This window comes from Lissotriton vulgaris, chromosome 5 (genome assembly GCF_964263255.1).
Source record: "Lissotriton vulgaris chromosome 5, aLisVul1.2, whole genome shotgun sequence".
NCBI classification, from domain to species: domain Eukaryota; kingdom Metazoa; phylum Chordata; class Amphibia; order Caudata; family Salamandridae; genus Lissotriton; species Lissotriton vulgaris.
The window spans coordinates 1282846750-1282867449 of record NC_141693.1 but is presented as its reverse complement, the minus strand read 5'-3'; the positions used below and the strand labels follow the sequence as shown (position 1 = coordinate 1282867449).

At 47.3% G+C, this 20700-nt stretch overlaps 1 protein-coding gene across 7 annotated transcripts in view; it reads left to right on the top strand.

Annotated features, from left to right (window-relative positions):
• Positions 1–20700, top strand: part of NAV1 (neuron navigator 1) — a 1017084-nt gene that overhangs the window by 383859 nt on the left and 612525 nt on the right. For all 7 annotated transcript variants that reach the window (XM_086923143.1, XM_086923142.1, XM_086923140.1 and 4 more), the window contains exon 3: positions 19782–19882. In XM_086923143.1, the coding sequence (XP_086779269.1) occupies positions 19782–19882 (101 nt within the window). The remainder of the gene's footprint in view (positions 1–19781; positions 19883–20700) is intronic.

Genomic DNA, 20700 nt, shown 5'->3' with positions numbered 1-20700 from the left:
CTAAGGCTGGAAATGATGGCAGACAGGTCAATGGAAACTTATAAGAACAGGAACACTACACTGCTAACTGTGTGATAACTCATTTAGGGCCAGATGTATCAAAGGGTTTTGCCCATTCTGTGTCTATGGGGAAATGTGTTGATACATATGGCCCTAAGTCATTTCCTGGGCTTAAATTCACACCTGGGTTAATGATGGCAGAGCCCTAATAAGGTTAGTCAAGGATCATGGTATTTGCCTGATAGCTTGACGCTAGTTGTATTCTCTCTCTGTATACATACCAGTTTGAACTTGTATCTGTCTTTCACATTTATTATTTTCTCTCTTTTCGGTTTTCTCAGTTTTCCCTTTAGTTCTCTTTTAGTTTTCCTCCATTATTTGGTGTATCTTGCCTCCTTGTTTGTTCTGCTGTTCTGTATGGTATGTTTGCAGCAGTGTCCTGGGGCTCACAACCTTAATTCCAGGTCAGCCCAAGGCTCTTCGCAGGGCAGAAAGAGGAGTTGAAGAATGCTCTATCTTTAGTGGTGAATCTACCTACCCCCTATGCAGCACTAATCTACTTATTATTGCAGATAGAAACCCAAAAGAAGACCCCCTGGGCTGAGTGAAGAAATTACAACTGGTGGATATGTACTCTGAAAACAACGGGGACTAGTGAAGTAGCAGTGTCACCTGAAGAACCTATGCAAATTAGAAAGACAAGCAATACACTTTCCCTCAAAGTGAAATAACAGCAAAAAACACACAATCCTCTACTTTTACTGTGGGAAAACACCACATTTTTTTGTGCATGGCTCGTCCTGGAAAGATGGACCTAGGTAAAAAGTCCTGATCCCCAACAATGAGTGCCGATGCCACCACCTGCACAGACTAAGCTCTGCCTTTTCCTTGTTTTTAGGTCTCGCGACCTATCAATGCGCGCAAGCGCATTGAGCGGAGCGAGAATTCATGTCTCGAAAATCCTCGTCAAACCAAGGGCTTCGTTCCTGCGGTTTTCTTTAAGTTCACGTGAATCACGTGAACAAACAAGCACGCGCATCAGGCACTCCTCCCACACCTCACGGACATCTGTTCATTTCTCCTCCCCCTCCCCAGCCAGCTTTCCCCAGGCCCCTGCTGCTTCACACCCTCATCCCCTGCCCGCCCGACGTGTCGCATGCACGCCCAGCCTCTGCACCCTCTGCACTCCCATGCCTGTGCAAATTATTCTGATGACTCAGCTTAGCTGCAGGAAACCAGAAGCGACCAAACGGGGCAAAATGAAGAAAACCTAATAAGCATTAAAGAAAACGCAGAACTTTAGTGGTGAAACCATAAATAAGACGTAGATGTTACATTCCTGACTTTACGAAATCGCGACAGCCTTTATAGAAGGTTCCTAAGAATGCAAACATGATATTCATATAAATAATAAAAGTCCACAACTACCTTCAAGATTATTTGAAACGCTACCAATTTTTTTTTTTACTTCTAAAATTCTAACATTAGAATGTTTTAATGGTTTACAACTGGCACATTAACAAACTTATTTATATGTGGTGACATATAACACAGATATTTGGTTCATTTCTCTTCGTCCCACACCTCACGGACATCTGTTCATTTCTCCTCCCCCTCCCCAGCCAGCTTCCCCCAGGCCCCTGCTGCTTCACACCCTCATTGCCGCTCGGCCCCCTGCCCGCTGTGTCGCATTTCTCCTCCCCCCTCCCCTTCTCTGCCTTCCCACCGTCTTGTTTGCTTTGTATTCTGCGACCTGGTAGTCTTATTTTGATTATAAAACTAGAACACCAAATCACACAATGCCGAGCAAATAAAACTGGACTGCCTATGTATTTGAGAGCTCTCCAAATGTTTACAGCCAAAGCCCGAGGGTGTAATTAGTTTCCTGCAGTAGAAATAACATGCAACATGCTGTATTTCTCTATGATGTTTCCGAAGTACCCAAATACATTCAGGTACTGATACAGAAGCCCCCTTTAAATTGACACAAATTATACATATTGTCTCAAAGTAACACCGTATTACGGCGAAACCCCAAGAAATTGATAGAAATTATCACTGTTCACTTTTAAAAGTGAAACATTGGGAACTCGAAACTGGCAATACATGAGTGTCCGCTGGGGGGCAATGTTGTGCGCAAAACAAAGGGCACTGCACTTAAAACAGTTTTGTCTCGCTAGAAAATGTACTGCTCCTGAACACTCCGAGAGATAATGTTAAAGCCAAGTCTCATAATAAGGGCTGTTTGCAAATGTGTATTTTAAGTCTGCAAGATGGAACGCAATGTCTCCAGACCATAAAGCATGCTGGTATGAGGAAGTTAGAGTGGTGTGGTGCCTGTTCCTTTAACTGCGCAAGCAGAGTCTGGAACGCTGGCCCCAAGCCCAGCCTCTGCACCCTCTGCACTCCCACGCCTGTTCAAATTATTCTGATGACTCAGCTTAGCTGCAGGAAACCAGAAGCGACCGAACGGGGCAAAATGAAGAAAACCTAATAATCATTAAAGAAAACGCAGATCCTTACTGGTGAAAACAAAAATAAGACGTAGATGTTACATTCCTGACTTTACGAAATCGCGACAGCCTTTATAGAAGGTTCCTAAGAATGCACACATGATATTCATATAAATAATAAAAGTCCACAACTACCTTCAAGATTATTTGAAACGCTACCAATTTTTTTTTTACTTCTAAAATTCTAACATTAGAATGTTTTAATGGTTTACAACTGGCACATTAACAAACTTATTTATATGTGGTGACATATAACACAGACATTTTGGTTCATTTCTCTTTGTACAAAAACGTTTTTAACTTTCTGAAGGTTAATAAATAAGCAATGTTCAAGATGGTGGCTTCTTTTGTTGTTGCCCGGTGTCGCTTTAAGCCAGGATTCATGTCTAAGGTTCTTAAACATTGGACGACGCCTAGTAGAGCAAAGGAAATGAAGGGGCTGGCTTCTCCGCCCAGCCAACAATCCTGAGCAATCAGCGCCTTTGAAGGTGACTTAAGCGTTGCCGGGTGATGAGGGCCACTATCTCATGCGTCTCACCGCTAGATAGGAAGCAGAACCAAATGCAAGTTAAACACACTACTCCGAGTTGGCCCAGATTCACAAAGTGTAACAGGACCATACAAATTGCATTAAAGCACTATACAAATGCAGCTACCATGACATATTATTGGATCAGGATGAGGAAGAGTTTTTTGTTGTTGCCACAGTGTGCCTGAGACTGAGACACAGTAGCTGGGCACAGCGGGAAATCACCTTTACAACGCATGTGTTTACAACGCAAATTGATACAACGATGCGTTGTTACATCGCAAGCCATTACGACGCAAGTTGTTACAACGACTTGCGGAAGGTGTTGGACTTTCAATCCAACACCTCCCCTACTGTTGCACACACTTGAGTTGGAACAGTGAATTATACTATTCCCAACTCAAGCGCCCCACACCGCAAGTCACTGTAACGACTTGTTTTGTAATACCATGCGATGTAACAACGCGTCGTTATAAAGATTTGCGCTGTAAACGCATGCGTTGAAAAGAGTGCTATTCACCCAATGACTGAGGATGTGTGCAGTCAGAACATCAGCTGGTTTTGAACAGGAGAGCCGTCCCATGACTTTTACAGGCGAAGCAAGAATGGACCCCAGTTGGTGCAAACGTTGTCCAAATTTGGATACTACAAAATAACCTACATCAGAGCACCAAATGACCTATCCAGATGTTCCAAAAGGGTCCAGATTCAATCAACTGATTAATAGCAGAACTTTGGCTGGTCAGGTCATATTCTCTAGAAAATCACACAGATCACACAGCCGCACCTACACACACTCACACACACTCACCCTCACACACCCTCAGCCTCATAACACCTCACACACACACACCGTCACCATAACACCCTCTACCTCATACAAAGGCACACGCACACACCTTCATCCTCACAACACCACACACCATCGGATTACACACACCCTACCCCTCAGACCACCTCACACACACTCACCCTCACACACAATTACACTCAAAGACCCTTACACACCCTCAATAACAGTCTAAAAAATCACACACACTAACACACTCACACACCCTATCAGCATCACACATCATATCACAATCAATCACCCTTTTCAAACTCACTCACACTCACACTCTCTCACATTACACAAATGTCACAAAAAGACGTTAATATTTCACTTCTGTTCTTTTATTTTCCTCACAATAAAATACACTGAACATAATCTTCACAAAAGGTATTTACAACAGTTTAAGCTATTGCCATTATAAATTACAATAACTTTTATTCAAGTATTAATTATTTAAAAACCATTGTTATTTGTAATATCAATACATCTAAGTCACGTAAATACAAAACATTTGCATTAGAAATACTATGAGTGTCACATTTGCAAAAGTTAAAAGTATTGGCATTGTAAATAACAAAACTATTAATTTCGCGATTTTCAAAACCAACACATAAATATAAAATGTGTCATTTACAAAACCAATAGCTCCAACTTTCCTACTGCGAGACCTATTGGCAACGCCAGTGCTTGTTGCTGCTTTCAGTTGATCTCAAAAGGAAATGACACTAGAAACATATTGAATCTACATTTCTCTGAGTAATATTTCAAAGCACAGACCTCTGGTACATGAACCTGAAATCACCTTGTACTACCAGAATGACCGGTTGTTATGCCATGCGCTGGGGTTGGCCCAAGTGGCCTGCCGGAAGCGGAACCTCCTACCCCCGCAACTTTCAGCCTACTGGCCATAAGTGCCCCCTGGAGTGTGATGAGGGACCACTGTCTCCCCCACACCCCAGGCATCCCCATAAACAATAGGATGCCTACTAAGAGATGTAAAATTTGTCCTAGCAATCATGACCTTACCGCAGACCAAGGATACTCAGACATAAAGTACGACAAGTGACTAAATTGACATATGACAAGCGGATAACTTGACCTTAACCTGTAAAGTAAACATAACGATATGGAATTATATGTAAAATGACAACAATATTATAGACTTCAACCTGAAAAGCAAACCCTAAACATATGCCTGAACAGAACTGCTTCCTAACAACCTCGCTGCCTCAGGGAATGGTGGGTGGGGAAAAGAAAAAGGAGGCTTCCTAGAGCCCTCCGGCATCGGGATCATGAGGGATGTCTGTGGAGTTGAGCGGCGAAGAAGAGACTCTACCACCACTTTGCTGCTCCTCTTAGAGGGCTTTCCTTTGCCCAACTGGAAAAATCATGTCCTGGTGAGATCCGGGACCTGTTTCCCCTGCATTGCCCTGGAAGTGGTTAAACTGTTTCCGGGGCATGGCTGCTTGCACCAATGGTTGAGACCGGGGGTCGGGCATGGACCGCAACACCAACGCTGGCCCTGACCCCACTGTGGAAACGTCCCGGGGCGGCACAACCGCCATATTGACGGCGTGACCGAGTTACCAGTGGCGCCCTAGGACATGGCCTGGTATTGCAGAGTCCCCTCCAGTGACTCCCCTCCACTCCCTCTCCCTCGAAGCATCGATAATAACACATCCAAACACAACACTTGGATTAGGAGTTGTATAACCCTGGCCGTATTTTATTACAATTAATAAATCATAATTAAAATTCATAACCCAAAATTTTATATATGCAGAAAACCAAAACATATTCAATCACATTTCAAATACACATATTTACACATTTTTATGGCTAACCATAACATGAGTCTAATACATAGCCATACCTAACCTAAAACTGGAATATGTACACTTTGTTTTCTGCGTATCCTGGACGAGCCTACGTGCAAGGTCATGAATGTTCCCAACTACTTGCCAGATCCCCATTTACCGGAGTGACCTGGCGTAAACGGCCTGTGTGCCCACCAGCTTACTTTCCGCGGACACCCCCCTACGCCCTTTCATGCTACCTCCAAGGGGCTGATGTTATGCCACGTTGGCGCCCATGCGCGTGCTCAGGGGTTGGCCCTAGTGGCCTGCCGGAAGAGGAACTTCCTATCCCCTCACCCTTCTGCCTACCGGCCGTAAGCACCCCTTGGAGTGTGATGAGGTACCACTGTCCCCCCCCCCCCTCCCAGGCGTCCCCGTTAAACAATGGGATGCCTACTTAGAGATGTCAAATTTGACCTTACCACCACAAGCCTGTATAGTTGACCAACTATCGGCACCCCCCATCCGCTGCTGACACAAAGGTCACGTCCTGTGTGATGCCCCTAACATCCAGGTTAGCACATTCTCCAGGAAAAGATCATTACCCAGTTTAGAAAGGTGAATCCCATCTTGTAGAAAAAACCTTTCTCCCTGGATGCCACCATGTGCAATTGTCTGCAGTTTGGGAGAACAGACAAGCCTGTCAATCCTGTTATTGGTCCTCCTTACAGAGTGATTCCAAGCCCACACAGACTCCCCCCCTGCCATTTTAACCTCGGGATCATGTGAGACCCCACTAATACTGCCTGCGGGCACTGCTCAGCCAACCATCCTACTTCTGTGATTAGGGCCTCCACCATCCCCTTCCTACCCAAATGACCCAAGTCATTGCCTCCAAGGTGTATTATTTCTTCAACGGGTGCCTCTTGGGACCTAAGCAACTAAGGACCAACGATTTTTTGGAACTGATTCAACCTCAAGCCCCCTTGACCATGCATTGACACTTTCCAACCTGCCTGGCGGGCCCTATCCACGAAATTTCCTGTGAAATAATGTTGCTTCAACCTGTTCACATATGAATGGCCTATGATCCAGACTTCTCTGTGGCCCGGCTCCCAGGCGGGTATCTGGCGTGGGTGAGGCGCAGTTGACCGGTGGACGACAGCTAGCTCCCCTCTTGCGGAATAGGATGTGGAAACTGCAGAGAAGTGAAACAAGACCAAACTTTAGCAATGATACCTAGAGTAAATGTAGCCACACATATCACGTGTAGCAGTCTCAAGACCAACGCCCTTTTTTTTAACCTCATGTCCCTACAGTTCCCGAGCCGTGGCTTCAGTGGCTGCCCGATCCTGAAAGAATGAGTACCAAATTTGGATGCATCCAAGCCTGCTGCCCCCATCGTCAATGCCAAAATCCTCCCAAACTGAAACCTTTCGAGGGGGGGTCCCGTCCCCGTGGATCAATAATGGCCCCCCTGCGCCCGGTGGTCTGTACGCCATCTATGTTTTCAGGTTGCCCACTGGACAGCATGAGTTCCCCAGAGCTCTTTGCAAGATAACATTATCTCCTCTCCCATTCTGATCCATTTTTGATCTGGGGATTGATAAGGATACTGAACCTGCCTGTATTTGAACATGGGTAAATTGCATCCCACCCTGCTAATCGCGTTTAATATGAGCCACCAATTCGCCAACCCTGAAGGCGCCCGAAGGCGAGGGAAAAGGCTCACCTGAATAATTAGACCTCACTGGTGGAACTACATACTTTCCCCAATGCCTCCATGATGGCTGATAGCCCTTTAATGTTAATCGGGTGTCTAATGTCTGGCTGGGCCCTTTGTAAGCGTTGCCACCCCTTCAGAACCCTTTGAACCAAGAATGAGCCGTGGGATCCATATGCCCCATCATCTTTGCAAAGAAGGCTATTGCAGTCATGTGGCATTTTGCGCATGCCACAGAACGCCCTCCGCCCCTCAATTCCTTTATGAATGATATAAAGGATGCTGGGTGGTCCATGCCCCTTACCAGCCTTGCCCTAGTGATGCGCAGTATGCGGTAAATGCCCCTCATAAGCACACCTAGTCCTGGGTGCTAGGCTAGCTGCCATGAGGTCTGGTCGGTTGGGGCACCAAGCTGCCACAGATGCTCTGGAAAATGTGTGGGACAGTTCGCTGCTTCCGGATAATGGGACCTGAAAACCTGCATCTTGGAACGAGACAATGCGTCAGCCGCGTGGTCGAGTATTCTTGGGACATGCCTAGCTCTAAACAATACATTTAATCCCATGCATTGCAGCACAATTTCTTTAATCAAGCGAAGCATCATCTTACACTTGGCAGACTGCTGGTTGATGCACTCCACCATCACCATATTGTCTGACTAGAAAACCACAGACTGATTGCGAAACTGGTGTGACCAGATGGTCAGTTTCAGAAATTAAATGTTATTTGTTACACCAGTGTCAATCCACCGAGCGGGCCAATGTTGTGCCGTCCATTGAGAGCCCAGGATGGCTCCAAACCCCTCACTCCCTGCAGCATCCGTCATGAGGCCAAGTTCAGGACTGGACCTGGCTTGGCTGGGCTACACTACCATGCCATTGAAGTCATTCAGGAATGCCATCCAAATTTGCATATCCTGCTTAACCTCGCTGGACAACCTAATGTGGTGATGCTTTTCTTTCAGCCCTGACATTGCCTGTGCAATGGAACGTGAAAAGGGGCGGGCCATAGGGATGATTCTTAAAGCAAAGTTCAGCATATCCACTACCTTCTGCAGTTGATGCAAAGTGACTTCTTCTTTGCGGATGCAGTCTACTAATGCCAGCTTGATACCTTCTACCTTGCTCAATGGCAGGTGTGACACACCCTCAAAGGAATCCAATTCAATGACCAGGAACTCAATTTGTGTGACCGGCCCAACTGTCTTTCCCTGTGCCAGGGGGACCTCAAGGTCCCTCAAGAGTTGCCAGAATGCTTCCAAAACATTGCCACAATCCTGTGACTAATGTGCCCCTAACAACAAGAAGTCTTCTAAGAAGTGCAATACCCATTGGTGTCCGGTGACCTGCCAGAAAACCCACTCCAAAAAGGAGCTGAATTTCTCAAAATATGAGCAAGAGACCGAGCACCCCATTGGCATGCACTTGTCCTTGTAGAACTTTCCCTCTAGCTGGAACCCCAAATGTTGGAAATCCTATGGATGGAAAGGTAGTAAGCGGAAAGCAGAATCTATGTCAGATTTAGTTAGTAGAGTGCCTGGGCCAAGCGACTGCAGCATTGCAATTGCCTGATCCAATGATGAGTATCTCACAGAGCCCAGGGCTCCATCAATGGCACCGTTCAGTGACTGACCCGTGAGAGCAGATAGGTTATGGATCAAGCGGAACTCCCCTGAGTCCTTTTTGGGTACCACCCCCAGTGTTGAGCAGACAAAATCATCTACAGGAATTGAATCAAAAGGACCGGTCTGTCTCCCCAAACGCAGTTCCTTCAGCACTTTATTTCATGACACAGACCTGTTATCCCTCACTGACTGCTGATTGCGGCAGTGAGAGATCCCAGAATAGCCAGGAGCAGGAATCCTGAACCCATCCCTGAAACCATCCAACATCTGGGCTGTGTTTGGGCAGCAGTACTTATTTAACCAGGGTATCAAAGCCATTGTGTCTATGGGTGAGTGTGCCTTACCAAGTAAAGGAACCCTCATTTCTGTGTCTTACCTCCATTGTCCTTTGTTTTTTAAACATATAGATTCTGGGTGGGAGGATAGGCCACAGAAAGAGCAGGCATATCTAAATTTACATTAACCATTGAGCCTAGCGCACGTCCTTTTGTTGAAGTCCCAACATGCTACTTTCTTGGCGACCCCTTTCCCCGCTATGGGGCGCCCCTGACTGAAAGGACTGCCCTTTTGGCACTTCCTGGCTTTGGCTTTTCATGTGTCTTAAACACAACATTACATCTCTTTGGTCCCATGTGAGTGCTTGGTCAGATGCCTTTGCCCTTCTAAAATCCTTTTCATATTCCTTCCAACACATTCCACCATACTCATCATATGCGCATGTGATCCTATTCTGGTAGCACACCAATTCAGCGCCCAGCCCTGGGAATTTCTCTACCCTTACTGCATGGAAGTTTGAAAATACCTTTATCCAGATATTTAGTTTCCTCAATCTTTTTTCTAGTAGGTCAATTTCCCCAGTCCCTTGGGTGAGCCCATTCCCTTAGCTTTTTGGCCTCCTCCTCTCATCGTTGTCCACCAACAAAGAAAACATTTTCACATATTCCCCTTTCCAAATTTTCTCTTTTACTTCCTGTGCGATGTGCCTCCCCAGACGCTGGCTGGATGTGTGCATCTCCCCCAAGCCTAAACTTGGCAACAATTGTACTGTACCTGCAGATGTGCCTGCTTGCGTCTTTGCCTCTTCAGATCCTGCAGCTGTGACCTTTTGGGGGGCTCTGGGCCACCCTTGTTGTTCCCTGCACTCTTGTTCCTCCCATCCGGTTGGGAGGGCACCACCTGTTTAGCCCTCTCAACTTGTGCTACCAAGCTCCTGGTCCTCTCCACTGTATCCCCTTCAGCTAACAGGGCCCCACTGCCCGCAGATGAAATCACTGTCCCTGCTTTGGCTAGCCATGGAAGGATTGCTGCTAAACCTGCCACTAAGTCAGGCTGACATGGAACCAAAATAGAGGTACTGCAGGGGGGTACCACTGGTTGGAATGGGGCCCCTCTAAAATAGGACCCCCTGGCACGCTAGGCTGACCTGGGCCTCCTGTGTCTGCCGGTGGAGTCACTCCCCCCGGTGTTTCCCCCGCTGGGACCACAGGTACTAGGACTAAAGGCACTAGGAGGGCTGGGATTACAGGCACGGGGACTGAAGGTCCTGGGAGGGCTGGGACTACAGGTACTGGGAGGGCTGGGACTATAGGCCCTGGGATTACCAGAACTGAGGGTAATGGGAAGGCTGGGGTTTGTAGCCCTGCAGGGGCCTCTCCCCGCTCCCCTGTTTGGGCTAAGATCTACGGGGTACCGGAGGGAACGCCACCCTGGGTGCCACACCGGAACGCCTGGCCCTGTCCTCATCTTCCTCCTGCCCATCCACTTTCCTCTGCAGCTCTGCCACGTTCTGACTCAAGTCGCTCTTAGTGCCCATCATTGTAGCCATCCACTCCTCCATCCTAGTTGGGACCTGCCCTCTCTTTACCTTTGGTGCCATTGCTACCATCACCTCTGTTTACAAATTAACTTGGCCCTTCAATCCTAAATGCAGTTATCTGCCCTACTTTTCTGAGAAACCACGAGAGAGCGACCCAGCACAGCAAATAGGGTATCCTTAAGCTTAACCTAGGAGCCAGACCCTATTAATACAGCCTGCTCCAGTTCCTGCTCTTCCCTTTAACAGCTACTCAGCCTGGTCTGAGACGATGCCCAAAGCCTTACCTCCTAAACGACCCACCAGTCGCCCCCAAAGCACCTCCACAGCCAGAGCCATTCCCACTGGCTAATCCAGTGGGTCGGGTGAGTATGCTCTAACCTGAATGGCTCCTGACTGTGCTGAAGTTGCAGGTCTAGCAGGGGTGCAAGGATAAAAAATCCTGGTCCTTGATGTGGCACAGCAACCTTCCCAACACTCAGATGAGTGCCCCCAGCTGTCCCGCCGAAATTGCCCGATCTCCAGCAACCTGCAGCAAAACAAGAAGAACAAGCATTGGAAATGCAATAGGCCTCGCAGCATTAGAGTTAGTGCTTTTAGAATTGTTTATGGGTTTTTTGTTGTAAATCTTTTGCATGTTTATTTTTTGTAGCCAATGCTAAAGAATTACAAATCAAAAAAGCCATAAACAATTGTAAAAGCTTTAACTAAAAATCCTCTGAGACCTATTGCACTGTGTGAGGGTGAGGTGTTGAGGGTGAGTGAGGGTGAGGGTGAGTGAGGAGTTGAGGGTGAGTGAGGTGTTGAGGGTGAGTGAGGGGTTGAGGGTGAGTGAGAGTGAGAGTGAGTGAGGGTGAGGGTGAGTGAGGGTGATTGTGAGTTAGGGTGAGGGGTTGAGGGTGGGTGAGGGTGAGGGGTTGAGGGTGAGTGAGGATGAGTGAGGGTGAGTGAGGGGTTGAGGGTGAGTGAGGGTGACTGAGTGTGAGTGAGTGTGAGTGAGGGTGAGTGAGGGTGAGTGAGGGTGAGTGAGGGTGAGTGAGGGTGAGTGAGAGTGAGTGAGGGTGAGGTGTTGAGGATGAGGGGTTGAGGGTGAGGTGTTGAGGGTGAGGTGTTGAGCGTGAGGTGTTGAGGGTGAGGTGTTGAGGGTGAGTTGTTGAGGGTGAGGGGTTGAGGGTGATTGAGTGTGAGTGAGTGAGGGTGAGGTGTTGAGGGTGAGGGGTTGAGGGTGAGGGCGAGTGAGGGTGAGGGGGTGAGGGGTTGAGGGGGTGAGGGTGAGGTGTTGAGGGTGAGTGAGTGAGGGTGAGGCTGAGGTGTAGAGTGTGAGTGAGAGTAAGAGTGAGGGTGATTGAGGGTTTCAGTGTTAGTGAGGGTGAGGTATTGAGGGTGAGTGAGGGGAAGGGTGATTGAGGGATTGAGAGTTAGTGAGGGTGAGGTGTTGAGTGTTAGTGATGGTGAGGTGTTGAGGGTGAGTGAGGGTGAGGGTGAGTGAGGGGGAGGGGGAGGCGTTGAGGATGAGTGAGGTGTTTAGGGTGAAGTGTTGAGGGTGTGGGTGAGGAATTGAGGGTGAGGGAGTTTTTGCTTTATTGAAATGTAAAAACCACGTTAATATTATCTGCCTGCACGCCTCGCATCCATCTCAGAAGGATGGATGAAAGGCGGAGCAGGCCCTACTGATGGTACGTACACATGTGTGACCAGCAAGTTTAACGCGAGCCTTTATAAATTCTACTAAAAGGAAATGCAGAGATACATTTACTTATTTCATTTAAAATGTTTATTGCAAGCATGTGGCTGGCATGATTAAGGGGTGACATGTGTCTTCCTTCTTGTGTGTCATATGCTTGAAATATAAACAATCTAACTATTGCACCACCTTACCAGGCCTATTGGCTTTGTCAACCCCTTGTTCTGTGGTACTTTTGTGAAGAAACTGAGTAGCAAAGAGGAGAAGCAATTGGACAGCAAACAGGGGAGAAAGGTGGAGAGTCCAGACAGAAAAGAGGAAGTGACAGGGGAGAAAGATGAAATGTGGCGAGCCGTGAAGAAAACTAGAGGGTGGTGTGGGGGAGAGCAGAAAGGAGAAAGAAGAGTGGCAAGGAACAGAACGTATATATAAAATAAAAATAAGATTGAGATAAATCTATGGAAGCAAAGGCGAGAGACAGGCTGGGTGAGGAAAGAGGGTGGAGAGATGCAAGAGGAGAGAGGGCGAGAGTACAGAGAGAGGAGGAGGGGAAGTGACATGCCCAGCGCTTCCTGGGGGAGTGCCCGTGCTGTACCCAGCGAAGCTCACAAGTTTCAGCCCGACTTCATTTTAACTCGGTTCCAAGACCAGGGGGCGGGAAAAGAAAGCACTGCATGAAAAACAGTCACTGCAGGAGAGAGACACCCGGCGCTGCCTAAGAGTGATTCTATCATGATTAAGGGGTGACATGTGTCTTCCTTCTTGTGTGTCATATGCTTGAAATATAAACAATCTAACTATTGCACCACCTTACCAGGCCTATTGGCTTTGTCAACCCCTTGTTCTGTGGTACTTTTGTGAAGAAACTGAGTAGCAAAGAGGAGAAGCAATTGGACAGCAAACAGGGGAGAAAGGTGGAGAGTCCAGACAGAAAAGAGGAAGTGACAGGGGATAAAGATGAAATGTGGCGAGCCGTGAAGAAAACTAGAGGGTGGTGTGGGGGAGAGCAGAAAGGAGAAAGAAGAGTGGCAAGGAACAGAACGTATATATAAAATAAAAATAAGATTGAGATAAAACTATGGAAGCAAAGGCGAGAGACAGGCTGGGTGAGGAAAGAGGGTGGAGAGATGCAAGAGGAGAGAGGGCGAGAGTACAGAGAGAGGAGGAGGGGAAGTGACATGCCCAGCGCTTCCTGGGGGAGGGCCCGTGCTGTACACAGCGAAGCTCACAAGTTTCAGCCCAACTTCATTTTAACTCGGTTCCAAGACCAGGGGGCGGGAAAAGAAAGCACTGCATGAAAAACAGTCACTGCAGGAGAGAGACACCCGGCGCTGCCTAAGAGTGATTCTATTACTGCATGAGCGAGTGAGAGCTAAGCATCAACAAAAGAGATGACGGCGCAGGAGAGTGGCAGCACTGCACGAGAGAGACATCTAGGCTGCGCGCGAGCAGCTGCCAGCGCTGCATGAGACACCTTGCACTGCTTGGGAGTGTTTCTCCACACTGCAGGAGAGACACTGCAGTACAGGCGAGAGACCACGCTTAAGCAAGAAGACAGATTGCGCCTCGGCGGAGAGACTGCAGCACTGCAGGAGAGACATGCTACACTGCAGTAGAAAGGGGGCTGACCTCCGAATTTCACGAGAGACCCCAACACTACTTGAGAGAGATTCACAGCACTGAAGGAAACAGCCCTGTATCGGAGACAGCACCAGATTTTAAGAGACCCCAGGGCTGCTTGGGGAACAAGCCTTTCACCGTAACACGGCGGGCAGGGGAGGGGGCGGAGAGGGGAGAGGTGCGACACGGCAGGCAGGCAGGGGAGGAGAGTAGGAGGAGGAGGGGGGAGGAGAGTAGGGGAGGCACGGCCTAGCGGCAGGCAGGCAGGGGAGGAGAGGAGGAGGGGGGAGGAGAGTAGGGGAGGCACGGCCTAGCGGCCGTGCAATCAAGTAGTGAGGGGGCGGAGCTGGGGGAGGCTGTGAGAGAGAGTAGGCAAGGCAGGCGGCTGGGGGCATGTGCACGCGCATTTAAGCTCAATGCGCATGCGCATTGAGCTTAAATTTCTCGTGCACTGCAAGGAATCGCCACGATTCCTTGCAGTGTGGATAAAGAGCGGATAAGTGCCAATACTCTCGCCTTGCTCGATGCGCATGCGCATCGACAGGCGAGACCTAAAAAGGAGGCTTCCTAGAGTCTTCCGTCGTCAGGATCGTGAGGTGTTGCCTGTGGAGCCTGTCGGCAAGGAAGAGACTCTACCACCGCTCCGCTGCTCTTTTTAAAGGGCTTTCCCTTGCCCAACTGAAAAAAATGGGTCCCGGTGAGATCCAGAACCCGTTTCCCCTGCGTTGCCCCCGAAGCGCTTAAACTGCTTCCGAGGCATGACTGCTTGCACCAATGGGCGAGACCAGGGGTCGGGCGCCGACAGCGTCACCTACACTGGCCCTGCCCCTTGCCATTGCAAGTATTACTTGTCGCACAGCCGTTGTGTAAAGGGCTTTTCTGCTTGTGTGGATGGCCTAATTAACCTTTGGTATGCACTTTGGATTTGTTCTCATTATCACTATGCCCTTCTGTACCCGAAGATATGGTTTTTGTGTGGTAAACACTTGAATCCCGCTACCCTTCTCAGTGAAATGACTACAATACAAAGGCTATTTTTAGAGTTAGAAACTTGAAGTATGCCTTTTGCATTGGTTCAAAAAGTGATGTAATTAGTTGCGTAAGCACCAAATTGATCTTTTTTTCCTCCAGGACCCAGACCGTTACTCTTGGCCCTTATCGGTCGGCGTCTATGAAGCTGACCAAGGGAGTGCCCCAGGGCTCGTGTCTGAGCCTGACCCTGTTCAATATTTATGTGGCTTCCTTGGCAAATCTCCTCAGAACCTGTGGCTTCATCCCTATCTCCTACGCCAACGATACACACTTATTATTCCCCTTCAGTAAACTTACCCCAGCTGTACAGTCGGCCTTCTTGTCTGGAATGAAGGCTATATCCAACTGGATGAGATGTAACTTCCTCCAAGATAATGTGGGGAAGACCGAGATCATGCTCTTTGGTGATACCAAACTACTATGGACCACAGATTGGTGGCCGGTGGACCTAGGCACTCCCCCCCCCCCCCCAACCGCCCCAAGCCCATTGTCAAGAACCTAGGCATTCGCCTGGACCAGACTCTCACTCTGAAGGAGCAGGCAGCTCAGACCGCTGGCTCCTGCTTCCATATGCTGGGCCTACTACGCCGAGTTTTCACCTTGCTTCCCAACTCCACTTGGAAGACCCTACGCAGGCACTAATACTGAGCCATCTGGACTACTGCAATGGCCTCCTGGTCTCAGCCAGTGAGTCCTCGCTTTGCAGATTGCAGGTAGTTCAGAACACTGCGGCGCGACTGGTCCTAAATTCTCCCTCCTGGACTGTCTCTCGTCCTCTCCTCCATCGACTACATTGGCTCCCAGTGTGGGAGCGGATCAAGTTTAAGGTTTTCTGCACGATCCATAAAGCCTTAAACAATCTCGGCCCGCTTATCTTGCCGAGAAACGTACGCCGTATACACCCCCCAGATCCTTCCGTTCAGGAACTAAATCCCTTCTTGTGGTCCCCCGAGTTAGGAGGGCCAGACTGGGAGGAAAGGCTTTCTCCCACCTTGGTCCCCTATATTGGAACCAACTTCCCTTGTACTTAAGACAATGCCCAATCCACCTCCAATTCAGAAAGCACCTCAAGACCTTCCTCTTCTGCCTCTGATCTTGTTCCAGGTCCTCAGCTCCCTTGATGCATGTCTGCAGCGCAGAGATACCCCTTCGGATATCGATTGAGGAGCTATATAAATAAATAAAATTAAATAAATAAATAAATAGGACAGCGAGGGCACCCATATCTGAGAGGGTGGTGGTTCAGCAATGACAGATGCTTGCTGGATAACTGACACCCGTCACAGCAATGAGGCCACGTGCAGGGATTTAAGTGGAATGCAAAAATGGGGGCTCTCTAAGGATGAAAAAGTGAGGCGTCATATATAAAGGGGGGGCATGGTCTAAGATGTGTAACTAGAAATCCTTTCCAACTCTGCATGCCATATATCATTAAGGCAGGGGCGGCTCTAGGGTCATGGTGGCCCTGGGCAGGGAGCGTAGGTAGGGGGCCCCGTAAGACGGGGTCCGGGTGGGGCAGAGCGCGGAGGCCAGTAAAATGGGGGGGGGGTCAGGGTGTTTAGAAGTGGAACTGAGCCGGAGGCCGCCAAATCCCTGCCAGGGGCCGCCACACAAATATGTATCCACCCTCAGAGGATAAATATATTAAGGATATATATTGGTGTGGTGGCCCCTGGGGTTTGGTGGGCAGGTGCAGGTGCACAGCTTGCACATGCCTAAGGCCGGCCCTGATTAAGGGTGCAGTTTAGCACATGTACATAAAATCTTGTGTTTCCGTAGTACCATCCAGTCACTATTTTGGTGCCTCTGTGCAAGCTTCCATCAAAGTCAAGTCACAGAGTAACAGAAAAGCTCCTTAAACTAGCCTACTGGCTTTGCCAACGCCTGTTACCAGTATCAGATAAATGAGTAACAATAATGATTTAGGTGTTAATAATTAAAATTGGAAAAATGTCTTCCTTTTGAAAATATGAGTGGCTTAAACATTCGAAGATCTGTGGAAGAAGCGGTAGTCTCGGAGTGCCTCTGTTTTTTCAGTCACACCACCTTCATCTGTATTCTTTCTGTTGCACACCTGCGCCTCTTTTCACTCTCTCCTGCATGTATTCCCTCGCATCTCCTTCAGTTCACTGCCCTCTCACACAATGTACTCATCCGTTCCGGTACGCGCAAAGAAACGTTACCTTTGCAGATTTGCATGGGCCTAGTCCCACAGCACCTCTGCCACTATTTGTTCATTATGGTCACCTCCTTAAAGCCAACCACAAGTGTGCACCCGTAAGTAACTGTGTGCAATAGAGGGAGAGGAGTGCCACATACATGGTGTGATCTGTACACAGAAGGGAAGGATGAGGTGGGTTGTATGACCCAATGTGAGAGAGCGAGAACACAGACTAAGGACAAGTGTGTAAGGTGGGAGCTAAGATCATGGCCGCATTTATAGGAAGTTATAAAATACAATATATTCTTTGTCCATAAAAATGAACCAAGAAGCCAATAATGCCCCTCTGCACCCATGCACTTCAATTTGCAAAAATGCCAGTGGTAATGGAAGTAACATCACATGCCCTTTGGTCTTAATGACATCACAGGAAGTGTTGATACATGGCCCTTGACCCTGATTTTTCCAGGAAGTCATGTCACGTGACTTTAACCATGACGACGTCACAATAATTGATATTGCTGAAGTTTCATAATAGCTTCATTGTTAATAACACAACCCATCACCGACAAGACATCACCTATATTTTAGTGCTGTCTTAATCTTTGAAAGTTCTAGAACGTAATACTTGCTTTGTATAGCAGTGAGCGAGCAAAGCGAAAAAGCCAGGCCTCTATATGGCATTTCTTTCCCCAAGAAAATGTTGCTTAAAAGTCATAGGCTCTGAGATGGAACCCAATAAATTGTTAACTCCTTTCATGGCGTACCAAGCCTATGAAATCGGATGCTCACTAGGAGTTTACCCCAGTTTTCCTAAATATGCCAAGGATGCCACCATATGACAATAAGCCCCACTGTACCATGGCTAGCGTTTTCTCATGGGTGCACAATATGCTATAGATGCCCCCAATATGCCAATGCAGAATTTTTCCATTTACGCCGTCCATATATCATAGGTGACCATTATTGTAAAAATTTGCTGTAGTATGTCAAGGTCACAATTTTGTCATGGTTGCCCTGCTCCCTTTGCCTCAAGAAAGACCTCCAATGTGCAAGTACCAATATTTTTGCAAAGGTGCCTCGATGCCAAGAATTTCTTAAAATATGCCATTGCCAGTATTTTCCATGGGTGTCCATTATGCCAAGAATTTCCTCCAGTGTGCCAGTGCCCATATTTTGTCTCAGATGTCTGTCATGTAAAGAACATGCCAGCATCACCATATTGCCGTGGGTCTCTCTATAAGACAATAATTACAGTCCGCCAGTATGCCAGGGCTTATGAAAGATTTGCCAGCATAAAAAAAAACATTCTTAATCCCACTCACTTTTATTCACTCACACACTCTCTCACACAAATACACAAACACCCACAAGCACCCGCACAGCATACATTTGAATCCATTTTTACCTACCATAGCTGCCACCAGAGGTTCATTCCAGCGAACTTTGCTCCATTTAATATTACACTAATGGTGAATAATAAAACATTACTAACTATTAGCAAAGCAACAAATTGACAGAAAATAAGGAGTTTACAGGTAGATTCATCAAAGACCCGTTTTGCGAGTCTTTAATAGCGATTCATAAGGAATCGCTATTACAGACTCGCAAAACGGGATTCATGTAGGAATCGCAAAATAAATTGCGATTCCTACACATTCCTTATTTGCGATTAGCAAATTGCTGATCGCAAATAAGGAATAACTCCCCATTCATTCCTATGGGCCTTCCTATGGGCCTAAAGGCCCATAGGAATGAATGGGGAGTAATCCTTATTTGCGATTAGCAATTTGCTAATCACAAATAAGATAGCGATTTCAAGGGTGCCACGGGTGTCCAAAGGACACCCTGTAGCACCCCTGAAATGCAGATTTACACAGGTGTTGCACACACACATGTCCAAAGGACATGTGTGTGTAACATGCAACAGAGAAAAATGCACTAAAGTGCTTTTTTCTACTTTTTCGCTATTTACCACGAAGTCAGACTTCGTGGTAAATAGCGACCAAATATTGCGAATTCGCAATTTAAAATTGGTTCATGAATTGCATTTCAGGAATCTCTAATAGAGATTCTTTAAATCCAATTCCTCGCAAATATGCGATTTCGCTAATAGCGATTTTTGCATTTGGGATGATGAATCCCAAATGCAAAAATCGCACTCACAAAGGGCCAGATTCTCAGAATCTGGCCTTTTGCGAGCGCAATTTAGCTTCATGAATCGGGCTGTTAGAGTCACCTCTGTGTGCTTGGCACTGAGTTTGCCAGCTCTGAGGTCATGGCTCGTGCTTCATCAATGGGTCATTGATCTACTAAAGATGGGTGAGATTGAAGAATTTTAAGAAGTCTAAGGTACCTGGAGAATGTGTGCGTGGGGTTATTTTTCAAAAACTCGGGGAAGGGTTACATATTGACTGTAATTCCTTTCTTCCATGTCTTTGTTGGACTTCGCAGGCTACAGCAAGGAGACCATGATGAGAACGACTCATCTGACGGGGACTGCGATGACTCCTTTACGCTCTCAGATGTGACCGAGATCAGTTACATGGACTTGGGTGAGTGAAAATTCTGCTGATAGGGATAGGTGCTGCTTTTGGACTGGGGAGAAGACAGGCTTAGACTAGCACAGTCAGCTAAGGTCAGGGAATGCCAAGAAATGCAAGACTACCACATGGGGAAAAGCTACATTTATAGAAAACTATTTTTAGCTGGATAAATACAAAGTTTGCATCATCGATCAATCTCTGAGCAACGTCTTCATGACGTTTTCTGACAGATGTGAAAGTAATTATAATATTTTTGAACATGTTTGATGATTTTAAGCACGTAAAAATATGCAAGACAAAAAACTGATAAACATCGAGAAGCAACATATAAAGAATGGCTCCTTTGCCACAAGGCAGGCTTAGGTTTCCTGTAGTTAGGCTGTACTTAGTGGTGTCACGTCAGCATGTGGACTCTGTAGTAGTCTGTGGCTGAAAGGCTTTGCAGTGCACGAAATAAACTTGGAATGAGACAGCAGGAAATACCCAGTTTACACAAAATTAGCATATTCTGCAAAAATGAGAAAGCATCCCAGAAGAAAAGAGAGAAAGGCATGCAAGATATGTCGGGTCCAGAGACAGACTTTTATTGCACTGTTGAATAACAGTCCGAAACATTTGAGAACCACTGCTCTCTGTAGTATGGCACGCGTCGTGTCGCTGTATCGGTGCCAGAGTAGCAGGGACAGACTGTAGGACTTGAAGTCAAAACTGACTTCATTGTCTTTGAGCTCATATCAGCAGGAGCATTATAAGAAACGGCTGCCCCACCACTGAGGAGAAGAGGAGATTTCCTGACAAACTGGTGCCTCCCTTTCCTTGGATGGGCT